We start from the raw sequence: 15,700 nt of genomic DNA on the forward strand, positions 1-15,700 counted from the left end.
CTTGCACCTTCACCATGCACAAATGGTTCAGACATTCTAAACATAGGCGGCTTTGGTCAGCAAGAGGATGCACCTCCGACGATGACGGCGAGCCGCATATGCATGCACGGACAAGCTCGCCTCCCCCTCACGGCAGCCAGCCACCGACATCGCCGGACCATTCTCCCCCCGTTTGCTGCCCCCTCTTGTGGTCTGCCCTATAAATTAAAGCAGGGCAGCAAGCAAGAAGAGGCACAGCGGCAACAAGGAACAGTTGAAGAGAAGATGGCTTCTTCTTCCTCGTCGGTGCTGCTGGTTGCGGTGGTGTTGGCCGCGGTCGTGTGGGGCGCGCACGGCATCCCCAAGGTTCCCCCGGGCCCCAACATCACGGCGTCGCCTGCGAGCTACGGCAACAAGTGGCTGGACGCCAAGACCACGTGGTACGGCAAGCCGACGGGCGCCGGGCCCAAGGACAACGGCGGCGCCTGCGGGTACAAGGAGGTGGACAAGGCCCCCTTCCACGGCATGACCTCCTGCGGCAACATCCCCATCTTCAAGGACGGCCGCGGCTGCGGCTCCTGCTTCGAGCTCAAGTGCACCAAGCCAGAGGCCTGCTCCGGCAAGCCCACCATCGTCACCATCACCGACAAGAACGAGGAGCCCATCGCCCCCTACCACTTCGACCTCTCCGGCCACGCCTTCGGCTCCATGGCCAAGAAGGGCGAGGAGCAGAAGCTGCGTGACGCCGGCGAGGTGGAGATCAAGTTCCGGCGCGTCAAGTGCAAGTACCCGCCGGGCACCAAGGTGAACTTCCACGTGGAGAAGTCCTCCAACGAAAACTACCTGGCGCTGGTGATCAAGTTCCTCCAAGGCGACGGCGACGTGGTGGGCGTGGACATCAAGCAGAAGGGCGAGGACAAGTGGACCGAGCTCAACGAGTCGTGGGGAGCCGTGTGGAGGATCGACACCCCCCACAAGCTCATCGGCCCCTTCTCCGTCCGCTACACCACCGAGGGCGGCACCAAGACGACCGTCGACGACGTCATCCCCAAGGGCTGGAAGCCCGACACCTCCTACGAGGCCAAGGGCGGCTACTGAAGCTGATGATGATGATTCTTCTTCCGGCCAGCTTAATTAATTAACTTCTTTTGGCTCCAGAAGAAGAATAAACCAGCCGCACATATATCATACATATGATGCGATGAGAGCATGAGTATATATACTTATTCATTCTTTTACTATAGGGAAAGAGCGTGGGCAACTAATAATTTCTTGTTTTGATGTATCTAAACTTGCTCATGATTGTAAACATGTCTTATTAATAGAAATTGGTATGCACGCATTAATTATGTTTCCTTTTCTTTCAAAAATCCCATGAAAGATGGTCACAACGGGCTCGAGCTAGCCCGTTATTTTTCTTCTTCTCAAAAACTGAATTGCCACACCTAAACAACAGGGCAGCACTATAGCTCACTTGGAGACCACTTAGTTAGGTCGCTGGATGGTCTCCATTTTCGCCAAAGGGAATTTATTAATATTGCAAAGATACCGATTACACCTAGATTCTGCAATAATGAAATGTTCTACAGACATTACGGATGCACACAACCCTACAACAAAGAAGAAGAAGAAGAAGAAGAAGAAAACAAAAGATCCCGCTACGGTGATCAAAACCATGTAGCTGCAAAACAAACCATCTGGAAGGCAGCACCCGGAGTCCAAATTCTCCAAAAGCGACGCTTCCAAGAAGGAAACAATGCACAAGTGCTGTCGCCGCCCGATCATAAATCTCAGGTTTTCACCCTGAACAAAGTCCGCGTTCTTAAAACAATGCTTTCAACAAGGCCGTTGCTAGGCACAACCACTTAAGGTCATACCTTGGATTTTCACCTGAAAGATAAGACTATGTACTCCTCCTGTGTTGTCGCCTCCGCTTGCCGATGCCGCTGCTACATGTCAAGAGACACCAAGCAAAGTCCTCATCCCCTCGAAGACACAGTCTGTCGTTACGAGACCTCATAACGCAGTTGCCATGACATCCTCGACCACTATCTTCATCATGGAAATCGAAACACCGACATGTCCCATGATGGCAACAGACAGCGAAGCTTCGCGTCACTCCCTCCTGAAGCCGCATACCCAAAAATATGGGTTCGCACGACCGAATCCCGCCCGATCCAGCAATCTAAAGGCATCAGGTGCCCAATAGAGATCGCCGATGGAGCCTTCGGGAACTTGTCACAAACCAGATCAATGAGGGCGGGCAACAAGCAGAACACCGTCTTGACGCGAGGAGAACCCTAGAACCACCACCTTTATTAGGAAAATCGACATGGCCCCACGCTGCCACCCACCGGCTCCTGATCAGCAGGCTGGAGAACTCAGCGGGCACCGTCGCCACCGCCCGCACCACGCGGAGATGAGGGGCTGAGCAGCACCGAGACCCCCGAACCAGGCGCCATGCTGCTCACGCGGCCACAACGGTCGCCCAGGTCGTCGAAGAAGCCCGGGGCTACCGCCTGGTGTCCAACTTCGCCAGACGAGCTGCACCGTTCAAGGCCGCCACGAAACTCCAGCCGGAGATCCCGCCACGCAAGAAGGAGGAGGCCCCCGCCGCTGCCAGTCGCGCTCAGGCCCGCCACCACTGTCAGTCGTGCGGCCTTGGACCAGCCGCATCCTTAGGCGGCAGCGGGGGTGGGTCAGGGGCGGATGAGAGTGAGGCGGTGGCTCTAGGGTTCCCCTCATGGGAGTTGGATGATCTCTATCGTGCATCCCCCACGTATCCCGCAAGCTCTTTGAATGGGTGCCCATATTTTTTCTTTTTCTTTTGCCTTTTGTTTCTTTTTTCTTTTTTATTCATTAAAACAATTTAGGATTTCAAACAAAAACAAATTCATAAAATCTTCAAGAATCCAGAAAATGCGTTTCAATTCAAAAAATGTTCGCAAGTTTGAAATCAAATTCAAAAAACATTCTCAAGTTTGCAAAAAATCACAAATACTAAAAAAATCACAATTTTCAAAATGTCCGTGAATTAAAAAATTAAACAAATTAGGAAATTTTTTTGTGAACTAAAAAATAGTTCATGAATTCCGACAAATCTTCAAAAATTAAAAAAAAAATGTTCATGAATTTCAAACTATGTTCACGAATTAAAAAATATTTTCATAAATTTTATTTATGTTCATAACTTTAAAAACAATTCATGGATTCCAAAAATGATCATGGATTCCAAAAATGTTCATGAAGTTCTAAAAATGTCCGTGAGTTTGAAAAAGGTTTATTAATGTCAAACAAATGTTAACAAATTTCAAAAGAATGTTTGCTAGTTTCAAAAACAATGTTCACGAATTTAAAAATTGATCTCGAACTTGAAAAGTGTTCACAGATGTTTAAAAACATTGAAATTTTCAAAAAGGTAATTTGTTAAAAAAAGGAAAATAGAAAACATAAAGAAATGAAAAAGGATAAAAAGGGAAAAAAGAGACCGCCGTGTCGCCTCAAGGAAGCCCTAGTGTCTGCTTCTTTTTCGGTTTCGTTTTTTTAATCCATAAATAAATAGAAAACATAAAGAAATTGGCCCAGTGGCATGTTTGTCCGTCCATTCACTTGGTTCAATTGTCTGCTTCTTTTTCTTTTTCCTTTTTAGTTTTTTTATATTTTTAAAGTATTATAAATAACATATTCGAAAATAATTACTTCAATTTTGATAAGTGTTCTTCCAAAATTTCAGAAATGCTCGTGCAACCTAAAAAAATGATAAAACAACTTTTAAAGTATGTTCGAACCCTTCAATGAAATGACCGTGAGATTGAAAAACAATTCACGCGTTTCACAAAATATACGCCTGATATTTTCATGTTTAAGAAATATAAAAATGAACTCATAATATTTTTTAAAGAAATTTGTGCCATTCAAAATACATGTTTCTGAATTTCAAACAAAGTGTTCAGGTGTATGAAAATATATGTTTGGTGCCATTTTTTTTAATACAATGTAAAAACAATATTCATGTAATTTGAAAAAAATATTTGGTGCCATTCAAAAAAAAATGTTCAACATGTATTTAAAGTTTTTAACACTTATTCCAAATGTTTGAAACATTTATTTGAAAATTGTTTATGCAATGTAAACAAAATCATGTTATTCGTTTGGTGCCATTCAAAAAAATGTTAAACATGTATTTTAGTTTTTTAATATTTATTTAAAAAATTGAAACATTTATTTGAAAATTGTTTATACAATGTTCTTAGAAAATATTTTGGTTTATTGAAAAAATATTCAACATGTATTAGAAAATGGTAACCTGTATTTGAATAAATTTGTAGAGAAATATATTTTGAAAATGTTCATCGCCTATTTGAAAATAAATGTACCCGACGGGCACCAAGGTGAACTTCCACATGGAGAAGGGCTCCAGCCCCAACTACCCGGCGCGGGTGATCAAGTTCCTCCAAGGCAACGGCGACATGGTGGCCGTGGACATCAAGCAGAAGGGCAAGGATAAGTGGATCGAGGTCAAGGAGTCGTGTGGAGGATCGACACCCATGACAAGCTCATCGACCCTTCACCGGCCACTACACCACCGAGGGCGGCACCAAGACCGTCGCCGAGGACGTCATCCCCAAGGGCTGGAAGCCCGACACCTCCGACGAGACCAAGTGAAGAAGATGAAGACATGCACTTCTTCCGGCCAACCGCACACCAATATATTTTTGTCCTACCCGCCAACCGCAGAGAATAAAGAATAATCCAGAAGTGATTCTTTTTTTGTTTACATACTTTCAAAATTCATGTAAGAAAAAAAGGTGTTCGATTATTTAAAAAGAACATGGTAATTAATAAAGTGTTGACACGTTTTTATCAAATGCTCATGTAACAAAAAGTGTTCAAATATTTAAATAATGTTCATGTATTTGAAACGATTTGAAAAATTTATTCGATAATATTCATGTTTTTTTTAAAAAAATTCACACCTCTTCCAAGAAAATTTCAAATTGTTCACATATTATAAAAATTGTGAGTACATTTTTAGAAAGTTCATTAAAATTGATTTTTTTACATGTTTTCAGAGTGCTTGTAAGTGTATTTTATAAAAATCATGCATTTTTTTAATTTTCATGTACATAGGAAAATTGTTCACCCGTTATAAAAAGGATGCAAGTGTAATCTTTAGAAAAAGTATCATATCATTTTAGGAAAAGTTATAATAAAAGAGAATGACAAAACACAATACAAGGAAAACTAATAAAATAAAAAGATGAAAGATGAAATAAATTAAATTAAAATAGTAGACCGGAAAACAAAGAAAATATCAGAACAAAACCGGTAAAGCTAGCAATATGCAACAAAAAGAAAGGATGGATGTATTCGGTACACCCACACTTGTGGTGTTACCGGTGCAAGGGATGCCATAGAACATTTAAAATATCTGAAAATAATCTAGAACATTGACACAACATCAATGTATTAGCATCCAACATGTCAAATTTTTTTGTATCAAAATCTGAAATATTTCTTGAGATATAAAAATGAAAAATTCGACATCAATTTGATAATGGCCAAATCTAAACCCAACTTAGGTTATGTACTATTCAATGTTGAATTTGTCATTTTCGTTCCCTAAGCTATGTTTTGAGTTTTGACTTGAAAATTTTGTGGCAACCTACATTAATGTTGTGTGATTATGCTAATTGGTTTTCAATTTTTTTGAACATTTTAAAATGCCAACGTGAGTTCGGTGCACTGGCAGCACCACAAGTAACGGTGCATGAGAACCTAAATAGGGACGGCCCATGCCACTGTCTTCTCCTATGCCTCGCTCAATGCGAGGAATAGTGGGGACAGCTGGCCTGCATCCGGAGATAAATGGGCTGGAACTTGTGCGGCCCATAGAGGTGCAAATCTTTTCAAAAATACTAACGCCCACACGTGTGGCAGTTTTGCAACTCGCCCACACGCGTGGATCATCGTCCAGTGCAGTTTGCACGAATCTTGACACATTGAGGCAGAATTTGCATGCCACGTAGGACGGGGCTGGTGTGTGGGTGTTGGAGAGTTCGCCCACACGCCCCGCACCATGCTGTTTGCCAGTTGCGCTGTGTGGGCGAACTAGTTTCTGCCCACACAACCACCACCTAGTCCATGCGCGTGTGAGCGAACTGCTTTTCGTCCACACGACACTCCTACGTTGTTGGATGGCAACTGCAATTACGCGTACGTGACAACTAGGTAAACACACATGGCAACTATGATTCATTGCTAGACGGCAACTGCAGTTGCGCGTACGTGGCAACCAGATAAACACACATGGCAATTGTGATTAACCATACATGGCAACTATGGTTGGACCACACGTGGCAACTAGGTAAACACACATGGCAACTACTGTTTGACCATATGTGGCAATGAGTTAATCACACATGACAACTACGGTTTGATTACATGCGGCAACTACCATAAATTAGACATGGCAACTATAGTTAACCAAAATAGGTAGAGTTGCCATGCTTTTACAACTACACTAGTCATCCCGGATGGCAACTAAATCATCATCCCGCGGGTACCTAACGTAGCTGCGCCAGGACGTGTGGACATTTTTTGCTTCGTGCCACACACGCGGGATGGAGATGAGTAGTACTTGTTGGGCGTGTGGCACGAAGTAGCTGTGCCCACACGTGTGGACAATTCTAATGTTCCCCACACACAACCCTTGTGGGCTGGCTCCTGCTCACGCCACACACGGTGTGTGGGCGAATGTCTAATATGCCACACGTGTGGTGAATATCAACGTCCAATCTTTTTACATCTAGGAAAATAAATACTTTCCTAAGAAAAATATGAATCCTACTAATTATATATAATCAATTTAATTAGGGCAATGCATTATTTAGACCTCAAAATTTCGGTTATCAGAGTAAAGTGGTGCTTTAAAATGGCTTTTTTGAAGAATAATGGTTGTTCGATTTTGTTTTCTTCTCCTAGAGCACTACGAATGTCATTTCTTTATGAAAATTCGCACATGGGTAGAACACTTGACCATATATTTTAAAAATATTCTGAATAATTTTTTATTTTACTGCTTATAGTGGTGCGAGTGAAACCATGTGCGTTGATATATTTTTGTCGTACCCGCCAACTGCAGATAGTAAAGGAAAATCCATAAGTGATTTTTTGTTTACATAGATTCAAAATTCATCTAAAATAAAGTGTTCAATTAGTTTGGAAGAACATGGTAATTAATAAAGTATTCACTTTTTTTTTCAAATGCTCATGTAACAAAAAGTGTTCAAGTATTTGATATAATTTTTGTGTTTCAGACACGTTGACAGACTTATTCGATAATATTCATGCATTTTTTAATAAGTTTTCACACCTCTTCAAGGTGTGTTCAAGCAAATTCCAAATTGTTCACTCCTTATAATAGTTGTGAGTACATTTTCTAAAAAAATTCGTTAAAATGTATTTTTTTTACATATTTTTAGAATGATTGTAATTTTTTTTGAAAAATTCATGTACATAGGAAAATTCACCCGTTATAAAAAGAATGCAAGTGTAATTTTTAGAAAACATATTATATCATTTTAGTGTAAATAATTGTAAAAGGGAATGACAAAACACAATACAAGGAAAACTATTAAAATAAAAAGATAAGAGACGAAATAAGATAAATTAAGATAGTAAACAGGAAAACAAAGAAAATATAAGAACGAAACCGGGCAAAGCTAACGGTATGCAACAAAAAAAAGAGGGGGGGGGGGATGTATCTGGTGCACCCACACTTGTGGTTCCTACCGGTGCACAGGATGCCATAGGACATTTTAAAAAACCGGGGGAAAAATCTAGCACATTGACACAACATCAGTGTATGTTTTCACAAAATTTTGTATCAAAATCTGAAATATTTCTTGAGATACAAAAATGAAATATTGGACATCAATGTGATAATGGGTCAAATCTAAAGACCAACCTATGTTATTTACTATTTAATGTTGACTTTATTATTTTTCTGAGCTATGTTTTTAATTTTGAGTTGGAATTTCTTGACAACCTATATTAATGTTGCATGAATGTGCTAATTTTTTCCGGAATTTCTTCAAAATTTTAAAATGTGCAGCATTTGTTCGGTGCGCCAGTAGCACCACAAACACCGGTGGACCAATAATTTTCCTTGGGAACATTAAGGGCCTGTTCTGAAGTCCTCCCAGCTCTCCCAACTCAAAAAATTCAGCTTCCCAACCCAGCTTCTCACTCGGTGCAGCGATTCACATCCGTTCGGCAGCGAAAACAGCTTCTCTGTCGCCACTTTGGGTTGGTAACAGCTGCTCACATGTGTAGCGCCAAATTGGGCTGGGTGGAAATCGTCCCATGGGCCAAACATTGAGCCCAAAAAACAAGGAGAGAGGTGTTTCTGTACGAGGAAGGAGCCATGAGCCAGTTTTCACGAGGAAAGAAGGGAGGAGAGAGATTAAACGAAACGTTTTGTTCACTTGGCGGTGGCAAACCATGTAATTTCAGCCAACTCCACGTTTTGGAGGATTGCTGAGGCTGCGATTTCCTAACTTCTCCAACTCCACGTTTATTACACTAGGATCCATCACAGCTTCTCAAAGGTAGCTTATAATTTATGTATAATCAATTTAGTAAAAATAATAATTAAAATATTCATATTTTTTGCACTTTAAAAAATATCCATGAAAGTTAATATTTTTAAATATGTTGATTTATTTATTCAGAAATATTCTTATAATTTTAGAAATCAGGAAACAAAGATAATATCGGAGCAAACCCAGGCAAAGTGAACAATATGCAACAAAAGAAAAATAAGGAAAACTGGGCTCTCCTGCTTGGCTGGCCCCTATGTGTGTGGACTGCTCGCTCGCAGCCCAAGCTAAATGGGCTGGAACTAGTGTGGCCTACAAAAGGTAATTTTTTAAAAAAAATGCATCATGCAAATATGAATCCTTTCATGAAAAAAATGTATCCTCCTGATTTATGTATAAGAAATTTAATAATAGAAATAAGTAAAGAATACTCGTAATTTGTTTGCACTTTTTAATAATACCCATGAAGTTAAAAGTGTCTCTGCCTCTAAAGACATATTCTATCATGAACTTAAAAATGTTCAACATTATTTGAATCTTTTAATCGCACAATTCCCAAAAATATGTGTATTTGTAAAAATGGTCAGCTTACTCGAAGAATGTCCAACATGTACTCCGAAAACGTTAATGCGATCACAAGAAATGTTCACTTGTTAAAACAAATGTTCTTGTAATATTAAACAAATTTCATGACTAATCTAGAAAGTATTCATGCAATTAATATACTACCTGATATTTTCTGTACATTTACCCAACCTATGAACGCGCGCGTGTATACCCTACCCATATGAGCACCTTCGAGATACTGAACTGGCATCACATCTTGAGATTGACGAAATCACCATAGACACCTCGTAGTCATTGAAAATGTCTCCTCTCACTGAAAATATCGTCGGAAAGGCTGAAATAAATGCAAAAAATGCAAGACTAGTGAAGTGTAGGACTATTTGAACCATGGTGAGCGTGTTCCACTACAAGTATCGGTACCTCAATAGTCCTTGCAGTCTAATAAATGCCCAACTATACTGTGGTGTACATACACTACGACTTTTAGTCATAATTTATTGTCGCCAAACAGATACGCACTATGCCACTCTACGCTGGAGCGGCTATTCAACAAAAACAATTAATTTCGTCCAATTACACATTGATCCCTAGACATCAGTGCAGCAGCTGAGATTCCAGTGAGCATCATCGTCGAGTGCTCCTAGTCCGCGTCCTAGGAACAAGTGCATATTGGACTAAAGAAGAAGGAAAAATATAACACAATATAGATTAAGTCCAACATTAGACTAAAGTTATTCACAACTCAACTTTTCGGCGCCATGACCGTGCATGTGGTGGAGCTTAGGAGGAGTGGATGTGTGCAGACATTGTCGACCTATCGTCTCTCTACCAGACGTTACCAAGAAGACTCATGATTGTAAGACCCAGTAGCAATTGCTGAATGTTGTACTTACATTCTAGGTTGTTGTAAAAATAGCCCTCCATTTATGACCTCGTGGTACCTAGCCAATCTTTGACTCGAAGTCGTAACTGATTACTTGAGTCTCGACAACCAACTCTAACGTGTCCTAGTTTGATATAAGATTTGGACTCTCGCCGCCTTTAACCCGACTCTCATGTGGCTATCCATAGCTCCAAGGCACCTTGTGTCACCCGTCTCAGCTTCAGTTGTTATGTCATCTGCATGAATGATGAAGCATTGCATGTTGTTGAATCAAAACTGAATGACACTCACTAGGGTTTTATTCAAAACTCTAGGATTCTAGGGATCCTTGCTATTCCTCACCGGTCTCTTTTCATCAAGCCGGCCTACCTAGTTAATCCGACAGGTCAGAATACATGATCCATTCATGAGAGCTCCCTCTGATTTGCATGCAATGCCAATCTAACCAATGGTGCTTGCCAATTGGATTGACCTTGGTCCAACAACATCTATTGTGATAGATGTCCAGCCGGTTTTGATTGCCTCTCAGGAGGTATTATCGCCTGATCACCTTGCATCATAATTGCTTGTCTGTGATGCTTTGCTGCCAGCAATGGCGGAGGCAACAATCTGCAAGCTTTGGCCTCTGCCACACCTTAATTTTTCCTCCCTTCATGCATATCCATGGTGAGTTTAAGAAAGCTTCACACCCGCTATAATTTTTGATTGTTCCATTCTATTATAGTATCAATCCTGGATGTTTTATATGCAATTATATACTATTTTATATCATTTTCTAGGACTAACCTATTAACCCAGTGCCAGTTGCTGTTTTTTTGCCTGTTTTTGATTTTCCAGGAAATCAGTACCAAATGGAGTCCAAACGCTACGAATTTTTTTCTGTACAAGAGAGATCCTAGAAGCTTCGGGAGGAGACCAAAGGGCAACCGAGGAGACGGCAAGGCAACAGGGTGCGCCCAGGGGGGTAGCCGCGCCCTGTTACCTTGCGGGCCCCACGGGGCTCCGTCTGACCTAATTCCGCCTCTATAAATTCTGTAAAATCTGGAAAACAACAGAGCCACCCAAAACACTTTTTTCGCTGCCGCAAGTTTCTATTCTTCCACGATCCCCATCTGGAGGCCTCTTCCGATACTCTGCCGGAGGGGGAATCGATCACGGAGGGCTTCTATATCTTCCTTACTGCCTTCCGATGATGCATGAGTAGTTCACCACAGACCTACAGGTCCATAGCTAGTAGCTAGATGGCTTCTTCTCTCTCTTTGATCTTCAATACAACGTTCTCCTCGATGTTCTTGGATTTCTATCCGATGTAATCTTCTTTTGCATTGTGTTTGTTGGGATCTGATGAATTGTGGGTTTATGATCAGATTATTCATGAATATTAATTGAGTTTTCTTTGAACTTTATTATGCATGATTGTTATAGCTTTGTATTTCTCTCTGATTTATCCGTTTGGTTTGGCCAACTACATTGATTTATCTTGCAATGGGAGAGGTGCTTTGTGATGGGTTCAATCATGCAGTGCTCTATATCCCAGTGACAGAAAGGGACAAGACACGTATTTGTATTGTTGCCATTAAGGATAAAATGACAAGGTTTATTCATATTGATTGGGTTTACTTTGTTTACATCATGTCATCTTGCTTAAGGCGTTACTCAGTTTTATACTTAATACCATAGATGCATGCTGGATAGCGATCGACTGGTGGAGTAATAGTAGTAGATGCAGGCAGGAGTCGGTCTACTTGTCTCGGATGTGATGCCTATATGCATGATCATTGCCTTGAATATCGTCATAACTATGCGTTTTTATCAATTGCCCAACAGTAATTTGTTCACCCACCGTAGGCTATGTGCTCGAGAGAGAAGCCTCTAGTGAAAACTATGGCCCCTAGGTCTACTTTTATCATATATAAAAACACAAAAATATCTTGCTGCAATTTTTTTTTTGCAATTTACTTTATTATCTACCACTACAAGATTTAATCCTTTGCAAGTAACCGCCGAGGGGATTGACAACCCCGTTGTTTGCGTTGGGTGCAAGTATTTGCTTTTGTGTGTGCAGGTGCTGTTCACGAGGTTCTGTGTGGTTCTCCTACTGGATTGATAAACTTGGTTCCTAACTGAGGAAAATACTTATCTCTAATGTACTGCTTCATCCTCTCCTCTTCGGGGAAATCCCAACACAGCTCACAAGTAGCAATCCTTCGTTAAAGATAGTTGATCAAGTAGTAAATAAAGGCAATCTTCAATTGTCTAGTTGTGAGAATAAAGAGTCTGTTTGTGGTGCTTGTCAATGTATCAAGAGTCACCAACTCCCATATCCTAAGTCATATAGTGTGTCCCATGCTCCCTTGGAATTGATATTAAGTGATGTATGGGGTCATGCCAGATATTCCTTTGGAAGAAAGAAATACAATGTTAGTTTCATTGATGATTACAGTAAGTTTACTTGGATATACTTGCTTAAGTTCAAATCTGAAGTTTTTTCTATCTTTCAAGACTTCCAAAAACTCGTTGAGCGTTAACTTGACAGGAAAACTCTTATAGTCCAGAGTGACTGGGAGGAGAGTATGAAAAACTCAATTCTTTCTTCCGGAGCATAGGCATTGAACATCATGCTTCTTGTTCACGTGCACATCAACAAAACGATTCAGCTGAACGTAAACACCAACATATTGTTGAAGTAGGGCTTTCTCTTCTTGCTCATGCATCTATGCCTCTAAAATATTGGGATGAAGAATTCATTGCTGCCACTTATCTTATCAATCGTTTGCCTAGTAAGGTCATTGGGAACACAGCTCCCTTAGAACGATTGTTTCATGAAAAGCCAGATTATAATTTCCTCAAAGTTTTTGGATGTGCGTGTTATCCTAATCCGCATCCATACAATCATCACAAACTTGAGTTCCATTCCACTCAATGTGTTTTTATCGGCTACAATAATCTTCAAAAAGGTTACAAGTGTTTAGAAATCTCAACTGGACGCATTTATATCTCTCAGGATGTCATCTTCGATGAAAATATTTTCCCTTTTGCCAAGCTTCATCCCAATGGGGGAGCCCTTCTTCGTGCAGATATTTCCCTCCTCTCTTATGCTTTGACACATTGTGATCACGGGGGAGAGTTAATAGAAAATGATCAAGTGCCTAGTCCAGAAGAAAATGATACTAATGAAAAAAATGCAGAGTTTGGCTGTGCTTTTATGTGTGCAGAAAATAATAGAAGCAACACTGGATCCCAAGCTGATTTGCTGTAGAACGTCAGTTCCAGAGAGGGCGTGTGATCCCAGGATGATTCCGTCGCTGAGCGTGCAGTGGAGTCTCCCTCAGCGCCAAGTGGCAGGGCCAGTACGTCTGCGGAGCCCATGGCTGACCGAGGCTCTGGCATGGAGCCCATAGAGTTGGACGACACGGGGTGCAGCCCATCTCCACGCGCCAAATGGGGGCAGGCCGAGCTAGCGGCCGACAGCCCGACCGGCGCGGTGTTGGGATGAAGGAAATATGCCCTAGAGGCAATAATAAAGTTATTTTATTTCCTCATATCATGATAAATGTTTATTATTCATGCTAGAATTGTATTAACCGGAAACATAATACATGTGTGAATACATAGACAAACATAGTGTCAATAGTATGCCTCTACTTGACTAGCTCGTTAATCGAAGATGGTTGAGTTTCCTAGCCATGGACATGAGTTGCCATTTGATTAACGGGATCACATCATTAGGAGAATGATGTGATTGACTTGACCCATTCCGTTAGCTTAGCACTTGATCGTTTAGTATGTTGCTATTGATTTCTTCATGAGTTATACATGTTCCTATGACTATGAGATTATGCAACTCCCGTTTACCGGAGGAACACTTTGTGTGCTACCAAACGTCACAACGTAATTGGGTGATTATAAAGGTGCTCTACAGGTGTCTTCGAAGGTACTTGTTGAGTTGGCGTATTTCGAGATTAGGATTTGTCACTCCAATTGTCGGAGAGGTATCTCTGGGCCCTCTCGGTAATGCACATCACTATAAGCCTTGCAAGCAATGTGACTAATGAGTTAGTTGCGGGATGATGCATTATGGAACGAGTAAAGAGTCTTGCTGGTAACGAGATTGAACTAGGTATTGAGATACCGACGATCGAATCTCGGGCAAGTAACATACCGATGACAAAGGGAACTACGTATGTTGTTATGCGGTTTGACCGATAAAGATCTTCGTAGAATATGTAGGAGCCAATATGAGCATCCAGGTTCCGCTATTGGTTATTGACCGGAGACGTGTCTCGGTCTACATAGTTCTCGAACCCGCAGGGTCCGCACGCTTAAAGTTTGGTGACGATCCGTATTATGAGTTTTTGTGTTTTGATGTACCGAAGGTAGTTCGGAGTCCCGGATATGATCACGGACATGACGAGGAGTCTCTAAATGGTTGAGACATAAAGATCGATATATTGGACGACTATATTCGGACACCAGAAGTGTTCCGAGTGGTTTCGAAGAAAAACCGGAGTACCGGGGGGTTACCGGAACCCCTTGGGGAGTTAATTGGGCCTTAGTGGGAGAAGAGGAGGGGCGGCCAGGGCAGCCGCGTGCCCCTCCCCCTCTAGTCCGAATTGGACAAGGAGGGGGGGGGGGCGGCGCCCCCCTTTTTCCTTCTCCTCCTCTCTCCCTTCCTTCCCTCTCCTACTCCAACAAGGAAAAGGAGGAATCCTACTCCCGGTGGGAGTAGGACTCCCCCTTGGTGCGCCCTCCTCCTGGCCGGCCGCCTCCCCCTTGCTCCTTCATATACGGGGGCAGGGGGGAACCTCTAGACACACAAGTTGATATGTTGATCTATTCCAGCCGTGTGCGGTGCCCCCCTCCACCATATTCCACCTCGGTCATATCGTAGCGGTGCTTAGGCGAAGCCCTGCGTCGGTAGCAACATCATCACCATCATCACGCCGTCATGCTGATGGAACTCTCCTGTGAAGCTCTGCTGGATCGGAGTTCGCGGGACGTCATCGAGCTGAACGTGTGCTGAACTCGGAGGTGTCGTATGTTTGGTACTTGGATCGGTCGGATCATGAAGACGTACGACTACATCAACCGTGCTGTGCTAACGCTTCCGCTTTTGGTCTACGAGGGTACGTGGACAACACTCTCCCCTCTCGTTGCTATGCATCACCATGATCCTGCATGTGCATAGGAAATATTTTGAAATTACTACGTTCCCCATCATGGGAAACGTTGCATGGAAAACAAATTTTTTCTACGCGCACGCAATGATCTATCCATGGAGATGCATAGCAACGAGGGGGAGAGTATGTCTACGTACACTCATAGACCATAAGCGGAAGCGTTTCACAACGCGGTTGATTTAGTCGAACTTCTTCGCGCTTCAACCGATCAAATATCGAACGCACGACACCTCCGCGTTCTGCACACGTTCAGCTCGATGACGTCCCTCGGCAAGACGCAAGGTAGTAGATGAGTTTCGTCAGCACGACGGCGTGGTGACGGTGATGGTGATGTGATCTCCGCAGGGCTTCACCTAAGTACTACGAAAATATGACCGAGGGAGTAAACGGTGGACGGGGGCACCGCACACGGCTAAGACAATGTTTGTGTCCTTGTGTGGTGCCCCCTCCCCAGATATACATAGGTGGGAGGGGAGGGGAGGCAGCCA

General features: G+C 42.3%; 1 protein-coding gene and 1 pseudogene across 1 annotated transcript; both read left to right on the forward strand.

The window, feature by feature from the left end:
- Nucleotides 1-217: 217 nt before the first annotated feature.
- On the forward strand, nt 218-1,328 carry LOC123100642 (pollen allergen Phl p 1). Its single transcript, XM_044522535.1, has one exon. The coding sequence runs from the start codon at nt 265-267 to the stop codon at nt 1,075-1,077; it is 813 nt and encodes a 270-aa protein (XP_044378470.1). The 5' UTR covers nt 218-264; the 3' UTR covers nt 1,078-1,328.
- A 3,021-nt stretch (nt 1,329-4,349) lies between these two features.
- On the forward strand, nt 4,350-4,644 carry LOC123097183 (pollen allergen Phl p 1-like; annotated as a pseudogene).
- The last annotated feature ends 11,056 nt before the right edge of the window (nt 4,645-15,700 follow it).

Source organism: Triticum aestivum, chromosome 4D (assembly GCF_018294505.1).
Source record: "Triticum aestivum cultivar Chinese Spring chromosome 4D, IWGSC CS RefSeq v2.1, whole genome shotgun sequence".
NCBI classification, from domain to species: Eukaryota; Viridiplantae; Streptophyta; class Magnoliopsida; order Poales; family Poaceae; genus Triticum; species Triticum aestivum.